At 36.9% G+C, this 23,511-nt stretch overlaps 1 protein-coding gene across 5 annotated transcripts in view; it reads right to left on the bottom strand.

Moving 5' to 3' along the window:
* Positions 1 to 23,511, bottom strand: part of Kdm5 (Lysine demethylase 5) — a 589,167-nt gene that overhangs the window by 184,274 nt on the left and 381,382 nt on the right. For all 5 annotated transcript variants that reach the window (XM_090384917.1, XM_090384920.1, XM_090384918.1 and 2 more), the window contains 3 exons: positions 22,592 to 22,800; positions 11,199 to 11,331; positions 9,767 to 9,946 (listed from right to left, as the gene is read on the bottom strand). In XM_090384917.1, coding sequence (XP_090241043.1) covers positions 9,767 to 9,946; positions 11,199 to 11,331; positions 22,592 to 22,800 — 522 coding nt within the window. The remainder of the gene's footprint in view (positions 1 to 9,766; positions 9,947 to 11,198; positions 11,332 to 22,591; positions 22,801 to 23,511) is intronic.

Here is a 23,511-nt window from a genome sequence, read left to right as displayed (position 1 = left end):
ATGGTGATCATTGATCTGATGGAAGATTTCAAGATAGTTTATGAGTTGGCAGTTAATGGATTTCTCCATTAATTTGAGATGAATAGAGGTAAAGGGAATAGGGCAAAAAAAGGGGGAAAAAAGGGAAAAGGAAATAGAGAAAAAAAGAGGAAATAACTCGATGGAAGTGATTTGTCATTCTTTTAGGAATTGGATGGATATGAACAAATTTCCAAACAGAAAGAAAAACACCAGCGGAACAAAAAAAGTGTGAAAAGGCGGTAGAGAACAGGAGCACAATTTTGAGATTGATTGATTTTTTGATTTGGTAGTTGTTGGCGCATCGGCTTCTGTGGCCATATTGCACCTCCCAAGGTTTTTGCAGTACTTTGATCCAAGCCCGAGGCGGGAATCGAACCCGCGACCTTTGGGTTGCCGGGCAGGTATTTTACCCATTCGGCTAGCCCGGTCGGCCCACAATTTTGAGAATTAGTGGAAAAATACCATTGGGACCTGGGGCTTTCTTAACATTAAGATTGTTCAAACTCTTCTGACATCCTTTTGATTGAAGACCATATTATCGCAGCATAGAGTGGAGTGTCCTGAGAATGGTAGGAGGTGGTTTACCAAGGTCATCAATACAAAGGTTAAAAGAAATGTAGGATGATAGTAAGTTCACTTTATTTTAAGCTGCTGCAGCAGCAATTGAGCCATCAGGTTTTAAGAGATGGTGGGAGTATAGATGGGCAAAAGTTGCAGCCAATAATTTTGATGAGAGACTAAAATTCTCAATTACTGTTTGGCCTAATTAATAACTGCTTTATAATTGTTGTCAGCTTTAGTGTAAGCAAAAAATGAACCTGGAGATTTGGATGTGAGCCAGATGCAATATGCAACATTCTTATCTTGAGCAGCTTTAGTACGATTTGAAAAACCAATATTTAGAGAAAGGACAAGATTTTAAGTTGGAGTGTGCAATAAAGTCTTTCATCCAAACAAGAGAAAATAATTTCACTGACATAAAGCAAACATTGACATCAAAAGATTTAACATAGCAATCCAACCAAGGGAAAGAATAGAAATAGTGACAAATGGGCCTGGAGTACTGGGGTCCATAGTTTAACAGATATTTATTTAAAGTATACCCAGTAAAATAAAATAAAATAAAATATTTCCAGAAGCTTTCGGAACTCGTGTCCCTTTCTCAACTGACAGAATTTTTAAATACATTACAAGCAAACTGTGGCACGTTACTCATTCGTCATTGTTGTAGCACGGACGTGTGCTGCCTTGCGCCAGTGATCATCCATCAATAAAACGGTTGTCTCCAGGATTGGATGTATACGCATGCCTTTCTGGCGATTTAATGCCTTAGGGTTGTTCATTATGTTTAGTGACTCTAGCCATAGGCGGTGGCGAAAGTGTCGCGCGTGGTCCACTATCTCAAAGTCGCGCTTGGGGTCAAGATCGTGGTTGGTAGCCCAAAAATGTTCTGCAAGCGCGGACTGGTCAGTTTCGGCAAGCCGGATTGCTCTGTCGTGTTCCGTGAGGCGATCCTGGAGACGTCTCGATGTCTCACCTACGTAGCAACTGTTACAGGCCCTACAGGTGATACGGTACACTACATTGCTGCGTAAGACAGGTGTGACAGGGGTCTTCACACTGGAGACAAGTGAACGTAGGTTCCTACCTGGTAATTGTACACATTTTATGTTGTAACTTCTCAGGATCTTCGAGATACGTCCTGACACTCCTGGATAATACGGAATGTAGGCGGATGATATGCCGACTTGCTTCGGAGGTCTTGGGTTGGAAGTAAGTTCTTGTGCCTGTAACAAGCATCTGTTTAGTACATGGGATGGATAACCGCATCTGGTTAAGTCCGCCTTCACACGGGAGATCTCGTTACGTCTAATTGTGTCGGTGCTGGAATGGCTCCAGGCCCTGGAGAACAGGGTGCGGGCAGTGCTACTGAGATGGCTTGGAGCGTGGCCGGACCCGTAGTTGGTGAATTGACCGCACCACATGGGTTTGCGGTATACTGAGGTCTCTAGATGTGGGCCTACGCGATGCACTAGCACGTCCAGAAACGGGAGCGAACCGTAGAATCAGAGGTGGACGGTTCGCTCCCGTTTCTGGACGTGCTAGTGCATCGCGTAGGCCCACATCTAGAGACCTCAGTATACCGCAAACCCATGTGGTGCGGTCAATTCACCAACTACGGGTCCGGCCACGCTCCAAGCCATCTCAGTAGCACTGCCCGCACCCTGTTCTCCAGGGCCTGGAGCCATTCCAGCACCGACACAATTAGACGTAACGAGATCTCCCGTGTGAAGGCGGACTTAACCAGATGCGGTTATCCATCCCATGTACTAAACAGATGCTTGTTACAGGCACAAGAACTTACTTCCAACCCAAGACCTCCGAAGCAAGTCGGCATATCATCCGCCTACATTCCGTATTATCCAGGAGTGTCAGGACGTATCTCGAAGATCCTGAGAAGTTACAACATAAAATGTGTACAATTACCAGGTAGGAACCTACGTTCACTTGTCTCCAGTGTGAAGACCCCTGTCACACCTGTCTTACGCAGCAATGTAGTGTACCGTATCACCTGTAGGGCCTGTAACAGTTGCTACGTAGGTGAGACATCGAGACGTCTCCAGGATCGCCTCACGGAACACGACAGAGCAATCCGGCTTGCCGAAACTGACCAGTCCGCGCTTGCAGAACATTTTTGGGCTACCAACCACGATCTTGACCCCAAGCGCGACTTTGAGATAGTGGACCACGCGCGACACTTTCGCCACCGCCTATGGCTAGAGTCACTAAACATAATGAACAACCCTAAGGCATTAAATCGCCAGAAAGGCATGCGTATACATCCAATCCTGGAGACAACCGTTTTATTGATGGATGATCACTGGCGCAAGGCAGCACACGTCCGTGCTACAACAATGACGAATGAGTAACGTGCCACAGTTTGCTTGTAATGTATTTAAAAATTCTGTCAGTTGAGAAAGGGACACGAGTTCCGAAAGCTTCTGGAAATATTTTATTTTATTTTATTTTACTGGGTATACTTTAAATAAATATCTGAAAGAATAGAAATCTCACATATTATCCTGTTTCACGTTCTTGGGAAGCCAAACACCACGAGGCTGAGAACGGCCATGAGAGAGATAGAGGGGCTCCATGGGAGAAGAGACCATGAACCTTTACCATGTGCTTTGAAGGTTTGTTTGCAAGAAAAAAAAATCAATAGTTTGGGTGTGTATGTGTGTTTAGGATTGTCTGGTATTCTGGTGGAAAAATGAAGAACCTGTGTGAGTTCATTAGTGATTGCAAAAGGTTCAGCATCTTGATTAGCTGAGTCCACGTGACTAGAAAATGGAAGCTGCCAGCTGGAGTTGTGAACATTAAAATCCCCTAGGAAAATTATTCACTATTATGAAAATTGGACTTGAGAAAGTTGAGTTTCAAAAAAAGGAAGACAGAGTTTCAAGTGATTAGTGGAGTTGGGAGAACGATAGGGGCAGCAGATGAATTTGACAAAATGGGATATAGAGATTTTAAGCCAGAGAAGATCAAAAGAAGAGATTTCAAATTACTAAAATCTTTGACAGGAAATATCAGAGGTAAAATATGCACAAGTACCACCTTTGAAGAGAAAAGAAATGTCCAGCAAATAATTAGGATAACTGATATCAGCAGTTGTCCTAATTAAAGTAAAAACTAAATATGCAAAGAGATTTCATTAAAAAAAAGGTAAAGAAGCTATGTATATAAACTAGCAGAGAAAGAAAATTTAAAGATAAGACAATAAATAGAAGTATGGGGAGAAATATAAATGCTCTCTTTGGCAATAGAATATAAATTAATTTAAAAAAAAAAATTATTTACTTATTTTTTTACTCGAGGGTTTAAAATCAATATATAATTACAAGAAAGCTGATCTTTAGGTATCAGCAGGATAGGTTACTGAGTTTCTCTGATTGACCAATGGAGGTGGGGCTCAGTCAACTGCTCTCTTATAACATCATCCTGTGCACTGAGAAGAGTTGTTTGTGATCAAGGAACCACATAGGTTTCAGAACCAGATGCACTTTATAAAGGTAACCATCATGGAGCAACAGTGGTGTGAACTGTAGTTATTTCTTAAGAGTCTGGTAGGTTCTCACATTGAAATCAACAGAACTAATATAGCAAAAACATCAATTGCTTTAAAAAACCTTTCTTTAACTCCACTGATACTGAGAAATACTGGAAACTTGTCCACAAAAAATTTGAGAACAAGTTTCCAGTGAACAAGATAGGAATATGAACAGACTGTCTGCACAAGCTGCAGAAACATGCCGATTAAAAATCCAATTTTAGTGTTATCAGCTTGCTTCAGCAATTCTTTTTGATTTGCAGTTTTTCTTGGGGAGGCATTACTTTGAAAGCAGTATTAATTTGTCTCTTTTAAAACTGTTTTGTAGATCATAAACTGGATTTGGACATGTATCAGTGCTACTCTGTAATGACTGTTTATTACACTTTCCAAATTTGGAAATCCAGAAAGTGCTCATATGGTTTTCTTGCCATGTCCTAATCTTTTATTTAAATAGACTCATCAGAGGTTGTTGCTGTTCTACCAGTAGAGTTACACATTTACTCAAAGACAGTGACATGCAGCAATTGAAAGTATTCTATTTTTCCTTTAGTACTTCTTATTAGGCGGTGGTAGTAAACTTCACCAAATAATTCACCCACTTTCACAGGAAGGTATGCAGCCTCACCACCTTCAGCACTTAACAGGGACATTATCAACTTTAAGTGCCAAACAGATTTTTCAAGGAATCATATAGGCTCTTAGGTTGGTCAGAAGATGCCCAAAATTGTACCCTTTTAACATTGACATCGAGAGCAAGCTGCTTCTGATTTCATGATTTTTTAAAATTTTATTACGAAAAACAGAAGCTGCAGTGGGATATGCTTAGAATCATTTTGATTACTACCATCTGTAGAAATCAAAAATGGAAAATTTGAGGCTGTCACTACCTCTTCCTCTGAGTTGTGCTAATTGTGCAGGCGCATTGTTCAGAAATGTGTTTCCATTAGTGAAATGCCATAAAAAATGTGATTGTGGAAGAACAAAAACAGCAGGCATTATTAGGGAAATCCCCTCTCTGTGCATTTTCACTAACAATGCCTGCTTTTTTTTGTTCTTCCACAATCACATTTTTTATGGCATTTCACTAATGGAAACTAGCTGGATATTGGCATCTTACTGAAAGACATTGTTAATTAACTTCACACCACACAAGTATGATGAAAAAGTTGCAATTTTGTAATGTAGAATATCAAATGTGACAATTAATTCGTTAATGAAAATAACAGGAATCTGAGAATTTTTTTTTTTTTTAAAACTCCGATTTTAATGTAGTTTAATTATTGTGTAAACCCAGTGTAAACCCAGAGCTGGCAGTTTAAAAGCTCTGGCCATATCAGAATATTTAAAGACATTACAAAGGGTACTAGGAACGTTTTGCAATACAGCTTTGTTTATTTAATTTTTTCAAAGTAATTTCCTCTACATTCAATACACCTCTCCATCCTCCGAAACCAATCTTTAAACCAGTTCTGCCAAGTTTCATTAGGGAGTAAAGCACACTCGTTGTCCCAAGCCAGTAGAAGGTCCTCATCACTGGAAAACCGCCTCCCTTTTAGCTTCATTTTCACATGCGGGAACAGTGCAAAGTCGCAGGGAGCAAGGTCTGGACTGTAGGGAGGGTGCTCGAGAAGTTTCAGTCCTGTCGTGGTCAAATATTTGGTGCAGGCTTTGGCGTGGTGAGCTGGAGCATTATCGTGATGGAGGTACCAGGTGTCCATTCTTGACTTTGGCCGCAGGTTCTTCATAGATCCAATGACTTTAGGCAGGCATTGTTCAGTATACCACTTAGCTGTGACTGTCTTCTGCGTGTCCAAAACGACACGTTCCACAATTCCACTCGATTTGAAAAATACAGCTATCATTTTCTTCTTTACAGATCGGGATTTTCTGACAATTACGGGTGTGTCGTCATCATCAAAGACCCAAACTTTGTTTTGAGCCTTGGTCGGCAGATCGTAATAGTACAGCCAAGTCTCGTCACCTGTCACGATGTTGTTCACATACCGAGATTGTCCCTTATCAAACTTTTTTAACATCTCCCGGCACCAAGTCACACGTCGTGTCATCTGCTCTTCAGTCAGTTGATGCGGCACCCAGAGAGAACAAAGTTTCTTCACGTGCAAATGATCTTGCAGAATCTGGTGCATTTAGGCCCAAAGTATCCTCTATCTGTTGGTAGGTCACTCACCTGTTTTCGTCAAGCATTTTCCTCACAGCAGTAACGTTTTCCTCCATAACTGACGTTCGTGGCCTTCCCGGCGTCTCAGAATCCTCCAGAGTGAAATTTCCCCTTTGGAATTCTCTATACCACCTGAATATCGTTGTACGATGTGGACAATCATCATCTAGTGCAAGAGTCATTTCTTCTAAGCACTGGTCTATGGTTAAACCACGCACGAAATTATACCGCAAAACTGTCCTTATCTCATTTCGTGACCACGATGCCATCGCAAGCACTTTACACTCTCACTACTAATGAATAACTGAGCCCATCGACTTGGAGCGGCGGCTACTATGCACGTATGAACATGTCTCAACATGCAGCAACAAGCAGCTTCCTGTGATTCATTGTTGCGTCATATTGCAAAACTTTCCTAGTACCCTTTATACAAATAAATAGCAATATACTTTTAATGAGCAGTGTTATTTGTAGTGTACTATCTGATAAAATTTGTGGTGATTGATGCATTTACACTATAAATACATTAGATAAAGTCTTGACTATTTTTCGAAGATTTAAATTAATTTCGCTAGATTAATTATTATTATTTATTTTGTATTGACTGTATTGAACAGTGTTAGCAACTCTCTGCTCCTATTTTGTGTGTGAGGCAAAATACATCCAAAGGTATCTGCAAAGAAGTGGGGGCAGGCAGCCCATTTTTTATTTTATTTTTTGTGAAAATAATTTTTAAAATATTTGAAGCTGACTGGTTTGGGTTTCATATGATTCCTTAGGTATTTTCAAGACTCATAATTTTGGCAATTTATGACAGGAAACCCCTGCTTTGTTCATATAACTGTTCCATAAAATATGCTAATGATACCCCATCAGAACCAGCTCAAAGGGTTGTGGTGCCTTGAGCCAACTTTAGTTTTGCATCCATGCCCACATCAATCTTCATAATATGTGAAACGTTTTCAGTTCAAATATAAATTTTTTGATAATTTTACTGTTCATTTTATTAAAATCTTAAAATAAAAATTAATTTATTAATTTAAATTTAATAAACAAATAGCATTAATTATTATATATTCATTAAATTTTCTACTTCACGGATTAACTTTTCTGGTCTTAATGGTTGTAAATCTTTGGATCATTTCATCTGAGTCTAAATTGTTGGCGACAGCATGTTTAATTGATAAGGTGACAAACCTATCCAATTCAATGCTAAAAGAATTCTCTGCACCACAAAAAAATTTGCTAATGTTTCCATCAAATTGTTTTAGCATACAAATTTTAAGATTTTCAGTAAGAAAACTGCCTTAAAATCAATGGTGGAAATGTCTTTCTGATCACCAGCTATGTGAAAAATTTCAAAATCCATATTGGAGATGGTCGTTATGCTTTACGTTCAACTCAACTTGTCTTTCAGTGATTGGATTGCACTGTTTAAAACGTTGGAAAGTGTATCCTAAAATTTTTCTTCTCTATTTTACTAAACTACTTGATTTTATCTTCTAGATCTGAATTACAGAGAAATTCTTTAATTTCAGCTTAAGCACAACCTGAACAACTGAGGTCAACAGGTGCAATTACCTCCTTCTCTTCTGATTTTTAAAACACTGTTTGCATGCTTCCATCATTATTAACTGCCTACAACTTGAAAACAAAGGTGAGAGATGGTAGCATGTACCAGAAAAACTTCATGGCAATTTGAACATTAATGGGCACTGTTCAAAGTGAAGATATCTTGGCTTGGGTTACTCATCTCAGGGCAAATTCGGTGGAAAATTTTAGATACACAAATTATTGCTCTTGACATTTCTAAGGCTTTGTGGACTGGAAATTCTATTCACAGTTTTGGGCAATGAAAGCACATTAAATTCCATCTCCAGTTGAGAAACCCTGATCTGCACAAACAGCCAAAAGTTCTCAAATATCCACAATCCACACAGTTTACCTAGAATTAGTTCTGGGTAACTTTCTGGTAGGACAAAGAAAACTTAGTTAATTCTGATCCTTTTAAAACTCAGTCCTGTCTTTTTTTTTCTCACAAAAAATATATGGCTGCTCCAATGCACATCCTTGATAACACAATGAGTTCTATTACTGGGGTAACCCTGACTTCTAATCTTCCATGGCATAAGTACATCACAAATAATGAAAAGTACTGTTGTGATTTGATCACAATGGTACTTTTCTTCTAAACAGCTACTCATTCTGCACAAATCTCAAATCCGCTCTATTGTGGAATACTGTTCCAACAAATGGGGCAGTACACACACATATCCCCTCTTAAACTCCTAGGATCTATCCAAAAGAAAAGACAGTCATGTTAATTAACAGCCAAGTCTCTTACAAAATTTTTTCATTCTCTATTTCATATGCTCATTATATTTCTGATATGGTGCCTATAGAAATATCCACTATGGAGATTATTATAGGCACTACAGTCTTCCAAACTGCCATCTGTAATTCCACCTCTCTTCCAGAGAGGTGGAATTACAGATGTGTACCTGAACTAGTCATAATTAAACTCTAAAGCTTAATGAACTACCTTGTTTTCATTTATCTCTTTTATGTCCATTCTTTGGAATAACCTTCTTTTGTGTGTATTTTCTGAAAATTACAACCTACACAAATGCATGTTCTTAATCAATGTCACCTGTCTTCTTAATCTTCAACTCATACATACTATTAAAGTACTATAAGTTCTCATACCTTTTTTTCACCATATATATATATATATATATATATATATATATATATATATATATATGTGTGGTGAAAAAAAACAATAAAAAACAATAAATAAATAAAATTTCAATTAGTGCTTTGTCCTCATGTCATATGTGATGTTCAAGACTAGTAGATATGAAGTTGTATGTAGTTATATAAATAAATTGATATTTTAAGTCTGACATAACCAAATGATCAATGTGGGAGTGCAGTAGTACGGAGTTGTTGATGCTAAATGTGATAATGATATCATTCTTGATCAACTGACTCTTCTGACCTATGTTCATACCAGAGTAAATGCGTTTATATAGAACTTTTTTTTTAATTAAAAAATAATTTGAATTTATAATTTATTATAAAGTGTGAATATTTATAAAATTTATAAAATGATACTAGTTACTTTAAATTAGGGAAACTCTTCTCTGGATTCTTTCTCAGAAGCAAAAAATTAATAAAATTAGGTGGGAAATACAGATTTATACACTATTGCTTACTAAACCTAGTTAAAAAAAACACAACCACAGCCTGCTATATTACCATCTGATGGTGAAAGAATCTTTATGCTTTCAGATGAACTATAAATTACAGTTCTATATTGATAAGTCATGAATAAGATAATGACATATGAATAGCTTTAGAAAAATCAATTTGAAATCATTATAATAAGTTTTCATAAATTAATTCAATATAACTTGTGGTAATAAAATAAGTTCAGCATGTCATCTTACTTCAACTAATGAATAAGATGAATTCTTCTTAAGGAAAGTGCGTGCAGTTCTTTCTCTCCACCCTTTAGCAGCCTCTACTTGTGATTCTAATTGTGGTAACTGTTCCAAACGAACAGGAAGAGGTCGACCCAAAACAACTAAGTGCTCAAAGACTTCAAGGTAAGGATAATGTTCTCGACTCTAAGGAAAATGATAAGTACGTATTTAGATTATTTGTTGGGAGTATGGAATTCTTCAACTAAAAATTATTAAAAGTAATGAAATATAAGTAGAGTTACTCCAATATACAGAACTGATAAAATAAAATCAGAATATATTTAAGTTTCATAAAGTTTAATAAATGTTTGAGCTCTAGTGTTCTGTATAAAAGCGTGCAGTGTATTGAAACAAAACTTTGACCATATTTATAATATCATTACATAAAAACTAGGAAACACAGTCATGTTTAAAGCAAGCCACATAGTTAAATTTCTTAATGTAAAAGGCTTTTTTTTATTTCTCTCTTTTCAAAGTCTCTTCCCTGCCATTATTGCAAAGGCTTTGAAAAAAGAAAAATTCTAACCCTCAACAGTTATAGACAGCATATTTGAATAACTTTGAAAGGGTCAAGAAATTTAGAGAGGTGGCTTTAAACATAAACTAGGGAAGAAATATAGGAGAACTGTGGAATGGGCTTTTCAACAATGGAAATTAAGTAGGGACTAATGGAACATGGCAGAGGGTGCTGGGAAATGAGAGGCCATGAGAACACTATACATTGGATGGGAGATGCCCCATACAGTATGATGTCAGCAGTTAGAGAAAGGCCACTTTGTAATCCTTGCTCTGACATTTATGCTATGAACTATGAACAAGAGCAAATGATTTGAAATGTAATGCATGTTAATTAAAATTATTTATTGCAGTGTACAAAGTGTACAGGTATTATCCATCTAGAAATAGTTTATTTCTAGATGGATAATACCTGCAAAGAAAATGTCTCATTTTAAAGACATGATTAATGAGATCAATTAATAAAAAATTGAGGAATTTTTTTTTTTTTTTTCCCCCAAAGTTATTAAAAACTATTTGTAAAAATCATTTGTAACAACTTAGTTGGTGAACTAAGGTTTCTTACTTGGCAAGAAAGTGTTTTTTTACTTATCACAAATTTAAAAGAGCATAAATCAAAACTCCTAAGGTTTACACTATTACATACTGCTGAAGTTGAAAAAAATGTAGCCAGCATTTCAGTTATTCACTTCACTACTTCCACTACTTGTGAAGAACATATTACAAGAAAAAGGGGTGCTCTACATTTGAATAATTTTCAAACTGATTTTCTGTTTTCTATTTTATAACTCCCACTCATGTGCTCAGTCAACATTTAACTGTTCGGTTTTATGTAAATCTTTGTATTATGCTTCATACCAAATTAGATGATAAAACTTACCTGAAGCATTTCCACTTTAGACGACCATTCTTTGGCCTTGTGTACAGCATCTTTCAACTGCAATACATTAGGAAGAAACACAGGTATGCTACCAGCTTCAACCACTATATTTTCCACAGTAGGTAAGGGATGTCTAATAAAGTTAAAGGAGCAACATATGTTAAATATTCAATAGCTGCAGTAAAACAATGTAAAAAAAAACTTATTTGCAATGCAGAATGTTCTCTAAATAAAATCATCTGAAAAATTAGGGAAGGGGGAGATAGGAATAATTTCTTATCTTAAACCTGTGATTGTTCTATTATTCTTTTCCCTTCCTTTACCTAAATAATGAGTGTATGTACTTTGATTGTCTATGTTGTTTTTGAATTTCAATGGAGAAGCTTATTAGGCATCAGTGTATTGTGTTCACATATTACAAATGGCACTAAAAATTTTGTAGCCTTATATAGAAAATGAGGGCAGAGTTATAGAGATAAGGTTTGATTATTTAGTCTTTCTTATAAACAAAGGCAAAAACATGTTCATAGCTTTAGTATGTTTTGCTTTCTTGGTCATCTTCAGCTTCCTCCATTCAAATAGAGAAAGCTGAAGATGAACTTCACAGCAAGAAACCAAGAATGGCTAATTTCTAAGGAAACACTGATGTAAACACGATACCACGGTTACAGATCAGCAATTATCAATCTAAAAAATAGTGTAGGCTATAGGTGAGGTGAGGTGATTTTAGTTTTTAGGAGCATTAGCAACTAAGGCCATATTGCTCCGAATGTACGGTGGTCATTCCCTGACCTTTCCGCATCCTCCGTATTTGGAGGTGACGGGCTCGAACCCCGGTCTAATCAAGAAGCGTGTGCTACGCACTGCTGCTCCTTCCCACCTGGCTACGGAGGCGCCTAGGCTATAGGTATCTTTGCATTAATGAGTGTAAAACATTCTAACAAAGGAATTGGTTTATCAAAGATTTCTGAAAAATGGGTCCCACTTTTTTTGAAATCCAATCAAAAACATGGTTGGTGCAAGACTTCCTCAGAATTGTTGGTGCATTATGAAGCAGATCTGAGAAAAATAAAATTGATTTTAACTACTGTGCTAGCCACATCAGCCCTTGATTGTTAACAAAATTTTTATGCATTAACCATACAACAGGTGGATTATTCTTTGTAACAAGGCAGATTACTGCTCTGATTACCTTTTTCTTTATAAACCTGATGATAGTACCCCTGAGACTGTTCACACTTTGATATTTTGGAGCCACATAACTTATCTAGATAATCATATCAGAGTTCTTGTGGGTAGCACAGATAATTACCATTCTCTCCATACTGGGTGGAAAAGACCTGAGTTTGACTCTCATGGATGAAGCAAGGAATTTTTATGGGCCTTTTTCACAATGTGGCTGAGTTGTTTAGTCTCAGATGGCACGGTTTTTATACCAGAAACTATAATAATACAATAAATTTAAGTAACAGTGACCCTTATGAAGTGGGAGTATTCACAAAGCAAAGTTAAATAAGAACATAAAAGTAAGAAATAAACGAGGATATAGATGGTGGCATTAGTAATGTGGTTCCATCTCATCTCACTACTACCATATACATGGAAATATAAAGTGGGATATAAAATATTATAATGAAAAGAATAAAGGAAGAAAGTATTTAATACTTCAAGACAAGCAATCATTGGTGGCTACAATGCATTATCAACTGTATGTTGTGAGAATATAACAAAATAATTAAAAGTGCATATTAAGAAAGCATGGACAAAATGGCCAAGTGAAGTAAGAAGTGCATAAAGAAAACCAATACTACTTTACTACAGCAATGGGGGGGGGGGGCATGTTTTGGCATAAATGCACCAGCAAATGTTGGGCCAAATTGTGCAAAACACAAGATTTTTGCAAAGAGTAGAAAAGTAGGAGGTTTCTTTTAAGTCCTCACTGCCCTAGAAATTTAATTTCACTGAAAACATGCATTTTGTGAAAAATACAGAAATCAAGGATTGATTATCCAGTACAATATGTTTTCAAACATTAGATTAACTAGGATTTCTGTTTGGATTTAACTGTTAAACATCAACTGATCATAACTTCAAGAAATATTCTGTTGCAGACTTTCACCTCTTCAGAAATTTTGGTTCAAAGTTCTGTTTATAACAATGTCTTTGCTCTCTAGATTTGGCTGTTAAGAGCATTTTCAAAGCTTCAACAGAAAGAGTATGTTTGAACTAAATTCGTTTTTCTTAGGCTGAATATTCTCTCACACTCAACGCTACAAGAGGGAATAATTTGTTATATTTCAAGCTTCCTTGGGCACTAGTCAGTACCCCAACCAAGAACCACCATACATTAATTCTTTCATAATAGTGTCTGATAGGTTTGCACAATGAAACTGACAAACTGATGCTGATATCTACTGCTTCATCTACAGGGGATCCCGGTATCCAAGTCCCCACAGTTACAAGGATTTGAAAATTAAAGAATTAAAGCTTTTTCCCTTGAGAAAATTGACCAAGCACTTGAATATTTTTTGTGAGAATGATCTTCTTCATGATTGTGAAACAAATGTTAAGTGTGAAGTTAAAGACATAACTAAATGCTAAGAGACAATTTTATCTGAAAAAATACGACAAAAAAAAAAAAAACATAAATAAAATAAAAAACCATGAATAAACAACTCTGGATTCATTCTTTATTCGTACAACTGAAAAATAGTGTAACTTCAATAAACTTTATTTAACCTTACATTGTGTAACCTATTATAATAAAACAATGTCTAATAAAATAATTCTCATTTTTCAGTTCCTTCATCCATTTTTTACTATGTACAAGTACATAATAAACATTACTATATACAGTCAGGTATGCTACAGCAAACGTGCTACAATGAACAAATGTTACAACAAACAGTTTTTATCAATAAAACTGTCCAAACTTATAAAAGATTATCACTTGGGTATTGCCACTGTAGAAATGGGCCTTAACCATTTTAATGACACCTTGATGGCCCACTTTTGGAGGGTCCAAAAATACAGGATAAAGCAGTCAACCCTGGATTCATTCTTCAAAAAGGCGGACAAATTCCCTCCAACTGATGAACCTCCCACAAGACAGTCACCCAAGATAAGTAGGAACGATGACTCCTCTCCTTCCACCTCTATGTGATTTTTTATGATTTTTATTAGGGAAATTTGTTTATATTTTCACTGGGAGAATATTGTTTAGGCTTTTATTATGGAAAGTTCAATTATAGTTTTCACTAGGGAAAGTTTGTTCATAATTTTCACTAAAGAAACATTATTTATGGTTTTCAAATTTTATGTACGGTGTATAAAAGTTGAATAAATTAATTTTATATTATTTTTACACTTATATTTTTCATTTTGTATAATACAAAGGGTACTAGGAAAGTTTTGCAATACAGCTTTGTTTATTTAATTTTTTCAAAGTAATTTCCTCTACATTCAATACACCTCTCCATCCTCCGAAACCAATCTTTAAACCAGTTCTGCCAAATTTCACTAGGGAGTAAAGCACACTCGTTGTCCCAAGCCCGTAGAAGGTCCTCATCACTGGAAAACCACCTTCCTTTTAGCTTCATTTTCACATGCGGGAACAGTGCAAAGTCGCAGGGAGCAAGGTCTGGACTGTAGGGAGGGTGCTCGAGAAGTTTCAGTCCTGTCGTGATCAAATATTCGGTGCAGGCTTTGGCGCGGTGAGCTGGAGCATTATCGTGATGGAGGTACCAGGTGTCCATTCTTGACTTTGGCCGCAGGTTCTTCATAGATCCAATGAATTTAGGCAGGCATTGTTCAGTATACCACTTAGCTGTGACTGTCTTCTGCATGTCCAAAACGACACGTTCCACAATTCCACTCGAATTGAAAAATACAGCTATCATTTTCTTCTTTACAGATCGGGATTTTCTGACAATTACGGGTGTGTCGTCATCATCAAAGACCCAAACTTTGTTTTGAGCCTTGGTCGGCAGATCGTAATAGTACAGCCAAGTCTCGTCACCTGTCACGATGTTGTTCACATACCGAGATTGTCCCTTATCAAACTTTTTTAACATCTCCCGGCACCAAGTCACACGTCGTGTCATCTGCTCTTCAGTCAGTTGATGCGGCACCCAGAGAGAACAAAGTTTCTTCACGTGCAAATGATCTTGCAGAATCGAACGAATTGCTGGTGCATTTAGGCCCAAAGTATCCTCTATCTGTTGGTAGGTCACTCGCCTGTTTTCGTCAAGCATTTTCCTCACAGCAATAACGTTTTCCTCCGTAACTGACGTTCGTGGCCTTCCCGGCCTCTCAGAATCCTCCAGAGTGAAATTTCCCCTTTGGAATTCTCTATACCACCTGAATATCGTTGTACGATGTGGACAATCCTCATCTAGTGCAAGAGTCATTTCTTCTAAGCACTGGTCTATGATTAAACCACTCACGAAATTATACCGCAAAACTGTCCTTATCTCATTTCGTGACCACGATGCCATCGCAAGCACTTTACACTCTCACTACTAATGAATAACTGAGCCCATCGACTTGGCGCGGCGGCTACTATGCACGTATGAACATGTCTCAACATGCAGCAACAAGCAGCTTCCTGTGATTCATTGTTGCGTCATATTGCAAAACTTTCCTAGTACCCTTTGTATTTATCCTGTTTAAATCATTGTATTGGATGGTAACTTTGACTGTGAATGGATTACTCCTAAATACATATATTTCAATGTATGCTAGAACAAATGGATGCTTTAACGAACGAGGTTCTAGAACCAGTTACATTTGTTCTAGCATACCCCACTGTATATGGTGTAGATACACCATATCTACTCATCCTTCACAATGAGTTGCACTACCTCATTGTATTGCCCTACCTCGAATAAGTAATGCTTCACTTGCAATACCAGGGTACCTGCCCACCCTCTGATGAAAAGCCAACTAGCTTTGAAACAGTGGCATCTGGGTGGCGGCTCCCACAGAGAATAAGTAACAATAGTCTTCTCTATTAGTGAAGCATTACTTATTTCAGGTAGTACAATACATGGACAACTCGTGAAAGATGAGCACAATATGAGATACAGATGAAATGGTGCTTTTCACACTGCTATCATAGTTTTTCTTTATGAGTTGTCTATGGTGCATCTACACCGATATTATATAGAATCTTAAACTCTTAAGATATTGTGCCTAATTGCATTTAGTTTTATTTAAAATAAACATTATGAAAATTGTTCCTCGTTTTAAGCGAAATTTTCTGGAACCAATTATCCTCGGATAACGAGGATACCCCGTATATCTTTATCTTCAGATATGCCAAGAAGTACTAGGATCTTGTGTGCAAAAAAATTCAAATTTGAAACTGATGAAATCTGTGCTACCCTGGTATTTATAAGAACATTATTTTTGAAGGGAAACTTGTGTACCAAGTAGTCACATACAGCAATGAAGTACTTCTTAACTGAACAGAAGAACAGGATCTCTTATTCTTCTGTTTTAGACTCTCCATAACCTTGACAGAAGAAATGCCTATGACAGAATCATCCTTCTTATTTAGTCTGCTCTGGTAATAAACTTCCAAAATGGAAATGGAAGATTTAAAAACTGGTAGTAAAATAAAGTAGCATCTAACATTCTTTGACATATCTGCAAGTAATGACCCAAGTACACAGATGTGAGGTGAGTTGGATTAAAGAGCTGTGTTCGGATTTTCGAATGCTGGCACTTTTAAAAGAAACAAACAAATTACTTTATTCAGGCCAGAAGAGAGGAAGATGAAACCTTCATGCACGAGAATAACAAAATCATCAAATCAAATTAATTTTGATTTGATGACTCCCCCCACCCCCAAGCTTGCTTGTTTGGCCTGCTTGGGATTGTTTTCAGTAGGTGTGCAATACAGAAGTTTCTTTTCCTCAAATTTATCAATTTGTACTCTTTCAAAACTTTTGGATCATGACCTGGAACTAAACAGGAGTCAGTGCCACTCAGTACTGATCATTTGTACTTTTCAATTTGGTACCTCTAAAAAGTGTCAAAGGTTTTGTATTTGTCTTTTTACAATTGTCTTTCAATAAATGTTTAATAGACTGTTATACCAGTCTATTAAACATTTATTGAAAGACAACCAATGTACACCTTTTTTTTTTTTTTTTTTTTGGTAGTTATTGGCGCATCGGCTTCTGTGGCCATAATGCACCTCCCAAGGTTTTTGCAGTACTTTGATCCAAGCCCGAGGCGGGATTCGAACCCGCGACCTTTGGGTTGCCACTTTACCCACCCGGCTAGCCCGGTCGGCCACCAATGTATACACACAAGCTTTAACCCCCCCCCCCCCTTTAAACTTCAGTGGCATGCAGTAACAGAAAACGTTTCTATCTTTCCCTTTAGCACTACTTTTTAGAAAGTAGTAAATATCCACCAAGTATTCACCCACTTTCACAGGAAAATATGCAGTCTCCTTTTCAGCACACAAATTAATGGACAGCCCACTACCACCAAGTGCTCAATCTCCACTTTCAATTCTCTCACTGTTACAGCTTTTAGGCCAACCATAACAGATTCATTAACAACATTAAGTGCCAGACAGTTTTTTAAACAAATCAGATGAAGATTCTGATTCACTTAAAGAAAACTGCTTTCGATTTTTTTTTTTTTTTTTTAAATTACTAAAGGTCACAATAGGATATGGCTTGGAACAACTTTGATTACTGCCATCTGTAGCAATTGAAAAATGGCCTGTCAGCCATCATTAACCCTAGTTTTAATCTTTTATATTCTTACTTATTTAGCTTAATTATTATGCAAAAAATTGGTATTTAAACATTAAATACTAATTTTTTACTAATGCAAAAAATTAGCATTACACACCACTACATCCCCCTGGTGTGTGAGAAAAAATATTAATGAGTGGGAAAAAAAAAATATATATATATATATATATACATACATATATATATACAGTCGATTCCGGTTATTTGGGACACATCGGGACTAGTGCATTTTGGCCCAATTAAGCGGCTGCCCCAATTATCCGAAGTTTCACGTAAGTAGTTAAAAATACAATTTACCCCTCCCCTACAATTAGTTTACTGTACAATCAAATCACGTTACGACGAACTCAAAATACTAAAGTACCGTTCACTATATGATGTACAGTAAGCGCCGATCATTATGTTCACATTTGTGAATTGAATTTTAATTCTATTAAACAGCGATTCTAATTAGCGAAAATAGGAGGAATATTATCCACAGGCTATAAAAGTAAAGATATATTAAGCACAAATTTACCCTTTATTACCTTACCAATTAAAAAATTAAATGATACGTGAAAATCGGAAGAAATACGTGATGATCGGAATAATTAATACGTACTGTAATATGTACATACTAACTAAACTAGTTGACATTTCTGTTCACTGACATTTGTTGGTGGGGCTAAATTTAAAACAGTAAAAAGATAAGCAATCAATAACAAAGAACAGGGCACACACAAATTGCAAGTAACACAACACGCGCAAGTGAGAACAGAGTAACAAATTAGGAAGTTTTAAAAATAGGAATGAAGAGAAGATTCTGAAAATTATTTTTTTTATATGATTGAAGATTCCATGGAAGCGTAAACGCATTTTACCATAACAACCCACAGAATTCCAGCTGTCGGTATTACCGCAAATTCAATAAGATCGAGTTTACTGTCCGTTTATGATAGATTTCATTAACAGAAAAGCCCAATAAACAGGTGACTGCTAATTGTTTTTATTGTTTTATGGTTGTGACCTCCAGAAATCCGACCGAAATACGTGGTACGGTCGGAGACAATCGTAGGGTAATCTCCAGTGCTGAGGTCTCCTGCCCCGATTAAACGGCATTTTGTCCCAATTAAGCGAAGTCCTGGCTATTTTCTCGATTGGTTTTTGTTTTTTAAGATTTGCCCCAAATAAACGGCTGCCCCGATTAACCGGTGGCCCAAATAACCGGAATCCACTGTATATATATATATATATATATATATATATATATATACAGTCGGTCCTCGCATAGCACGATAAATAGCCATAATAAAATACATAAGTATTTTATTACGACTATTACATAATAAAATATTGCTATGCTTTTGCTTCTATCTTAAGCAAACTTGTTTTTTGTTTGATTTTCTATCCAAACAGATGACAGCCGTTCCATCTCTTCCAATTCATTGTCTTAATCTAATGGATTTTAATTACACTTTGAGTTGTTCCTGCTAATGAAAGTTGTTTTTATTTTCTCCGCATTCTTTGTAATTCTCGGCGTTGCCTCATTTAGGCCTGTGGGACGTGCAATATTACATGGTCTTTCATTTCGCTCAAAGTGTTTCATAATTTCATATTTTTTCTCTATCGACAGAGGCGGACTGGCCATAAGCCTTACCAGGAAAACCCCAGTGGGCCGGATGCTGGTGTGATTTTGGCCATAAACGCTAGCATGAGGCCGCTACAAATTTTCGACCCAGTCCGCCGCCTCTTCATCGATATTGCTTTTCTTTTTCTCTCTGAATCTGTAGTGTCTTCACCAGGACGCTTCCTTTTCACACCTTTTAAGTATTTTACTGATTTTTAGGGAATAAAGCACAATTACGAAATGAGGAGGCACGCTTGATACACATAAACAAAGCTACGTGCGTGTAGCAACTGAATAAACAACACCGTAAAGGCAGAGACACATGAACACCTCACTAGCTCACATTTTACTAAAGCACATTTCTGGGGGTTACTACCATAAAACAATAAAAACAATTTCCAGTTCTGCTAGTGGAATCTGTAGTAAACGCGATCTAATTGCACTTGCGATAATACCTATAGCTGGAATTGTATGGGTTTTTATGTTATTATGGTGAAATGTGTTTCCCCTTCACCTTATTCACGAATCGTGCATAAGTGAATTCAGTTCTTGTTATATACGATATCATTCCCCTATTTATAAATTGTGTATGATTGAATTTGTGTAGTGTAAACACGTGTTATACGAGGACTAACTGTATAACCTAACAAAAAATAAATTATAAAATATAAGAGAAAAAGTATAAAAATAGAATGCAAGTAGAGTGAGAATGTAGATTACGAAAGAAGTAAATGTGTGTCTCTTCCACCCTCACCAAAGGAGGGGAGAGATTAATACCCCTTTTGCCTGGTGGGTTCCCCACTGTCAGCTAACATATGCCACCCCTAGAACAGGATGGGCAGTTTGATCTTCCGACTGGATTTGACACTTACATGGACCTGACAACCATCACCGGCGGAGACATACCGCAGCTCCACTGCTGACACACCATTTGGTGATCTGAACTGGGTACTCAAACCCGGTTCCCTTTAAAACCCCATCCCCAGGCAGGGGGGAAGAAGATTGGTTTGCCTCCCCCATACTTTGCCTGGTTTCTACTGACCTCTTTGGAGATGCCTACTCTATCATCCCCATCCTTCTACTTGTTTCCACTCTAACTAAACCGACCGAGTATGCCCCTAACAATGCTGCCAAATTCTAATCAACGTGTAGCCACTTTCTCGTAAACCTCTTTTAGCCTTTCCAAATTCTAGTGTTCACCCCGCTATCCCATTTATATATATATAATTTGCCTTGCCACTGAAATCCCCAGAAATTAGACAGCAGGGCCTGCCAGAGTACTTAAATAATCTATTGGGGCCTGACCTGCCTCCTCATGGCAAAGTGTAGGCAATGGTGGGTCCCAATAGGGATCCAAAGGCTAAATAATTAGAGAAGCAACAGAACATAACACTACACAACACGAAACCACTCGCCAGACAATTTTTAAACCTCTGGCCTCCACAGAGTATATGGCACAGAGTTCTGTGCCATATAAACAGTACACAATACAGAAATGGGTGAAACCCTTGGTGCAGTCAGAAAAGTAACACACTTTACCTCTTCTTTCCCCATCTGTCCATTTTCACTAACAATGCCTGTTGTTTTTTGTTCTTCCACAATCAGAGTTTTTTTGCTATATTCCGAACAACATACCCCCACGATCAGCACTACTCACAGGAGGATTAATGTTCTATGGCAAAAGATGCAAATAAATATTTGGTATGTATGAACACTGTCACTATGAAATGTTACATTTATTTTTGCATTTCTTTCAATGTACTGCATGCTGTCCTTATGCTTATTTGTTTCCAAAGGTCTGATTAGACTGCATTTCTTTCCACTTAAAAATGAAAAAATTACACCTATATACAGGTAAATATTACAATCTTACATGTATGTCTTCTGTAATTTTATGTCACATATCTATGACAACATCTTATTGAAAAATGTTTAATAAGCTTTGCACCACAAAAGTACAATGAAATGATTGCACCTTATAGAGAATAAGGCAATTACCTTGCATTTATTTTCCAATATATAGACTAGCACACCCGACGGGCAATAGTCAATGAAAATAAGAAGGAAATCACAGAACTTTTAAACTGCAATTTTAAAATAGTTTTACTATATTTTTATGAAAATAAAAAAAATTTAAAAAAAATGGAGAAAAATTATTTTTGTAAAAAAAAAAAAAAAAAAGGAAACTCTTTGTATACAACTACATTACAACAGTGAGACAGAGAAGAGGTCCAATTGAGTAAAATGACTAGTTCTCCACTGTAAATCTGGAGAACTGGCACAATTGATTATCTGGACCTGGTCCCCAATTGCTACAGGGCCCCTGCAGCAACTGTGCCATCATGCCCCAGTAAATTTGGCCTTGCCAGGATTCAACAACTGTGCTATGTCATCAGTAACATTTCTCCCATTAACATTACTTAATATTTGTATCATTTTCTTGTAATATACAAGGAAAGACTTGAATTATGTGGGCTACAGAGCATGGCAACCAGGCACTTTAGAGGGGACTTGATTGAGGTCTATAAGTCTCTGAGAAGGAACAGTAAAACGAATGAAAGCAAAATCTTCACTGTTATAAAGGATTTCAGAAGTAGCAACCATAAATTTAAATAGTAGGGGAAGAATCATAGACTGGTTTGTAGGAAGTTTTCTTTTTAGCTTGTGCAATGCATTTGTTGATGTTGAATCTAAAACCACCTTCGCACACTGGAAGTTCATATGTTTAGAGCCACGACCGACACTAGCTTCTAATATATTACAGCTTCGCTTCACTTCACAGGCAGACCCAAGAAGTCCACATTGGTATGGATGAGCCATGTGCATGTGTGGAAAACTTCTGGTACTGTAGGCAATATTCATGGGGGGGAGATGTTGGAATATTTTTAGTTGTATAGTGTATAAGCAAAGATGAGTATAAAAGCTTGAATCTAGCAACATATCAAATACTAATAATGCAAAAATTAAAAACATGATAGAATTTTTTTTTTAATAGAAAGCAATCAGTTTACCTTCCCTGTAGGCAGAGCTTTGCTTTTTCTTCCCACTTTTCTCCAACAGTAAGTAATTCTTGTAATTCAGCCATTGTTTTCTCAACAGTTGGATGAGGAGGAAGGTTAACTCCTTTATCCAAAAGCTTTCTAAGAACATCTAAAGTTACTTGCTGTGGATCTACAAGAGTAGTCTGTACCTCCTCTAGCCATCGAGTTTGCTGCAATTTCTAGAAAAAATAAATAAAAATCTGCTTTATACATATTATTAAAGTAGTTATAAATATAACTTTAATAAAACCACAACTATATATCATAAATAAGTGCATTTCACAAGAACCCATTCAACTTCCTGCTGTTTGTTCCTAATTCTTTTTTAATGGGATAAGTTTTGTACAGACCTTGACAATACTCAGGGCTAACTTTCCTGAGTGGCTGACATAAGAAAGATTATAGATCATTAAATAAATTCTACCATCTTATGTTTTTTAGTACTATTCCAGCTCACTTCAGTAGTGTTAACTCTGTGTTTAGTCCATGTTACGAAGTGATCTGCTGGCTGTTGGTGTTGTTCAAGAGCATGAACTCTTATCTTGTGGAACAAATCAAAATCACAAGAACATGTCCAGATAACAGGATGGGAGGGGCAAGAATTTCTCATTACCAGTGCAGTAGTATCAACAACATGACACCTTGTATTATTGTAGAATTACAAATTCTGTTTACAGGAAGCAGTGGTTGTGGCATTTAAAGTGGCTTATGGAACAGGATTTTCCCGTTCTAGTTAGTATGCAACAATGGAGGTGTTCTGTGACTGGTGCTGTAAAGACATTACTGCAGCAGTGGCAATGGATATTCCACCCCCAAAGTTTTTTGAACAAGTCCGTGACACTGATTTGTTTCAAAAAATGAAGGAGCCACTCAGAGGCCAATGCTTTGAT

This window comes from Mastigoproctus giganteus, chromosome 11, assembly GCF_048544385.1.
Source record: "Mastigoproctus giganteus isolate SK-2022 chromosome 11, ASM4854438v1, whole genome shotgun sequence".
NCBI classification, from domain to species: domain Eukaryota; kingdom Metazoa; phylum Arthropoda; class Arachnida; order Uropygi; family Thelyphonidae; genus Mastigoproctus; species Mastigoproctus giganteus.
Note: the sequence above shows the minus strand (reverse complement) of the source record. Positions and strands in the feature narration are given on the sequence as shown.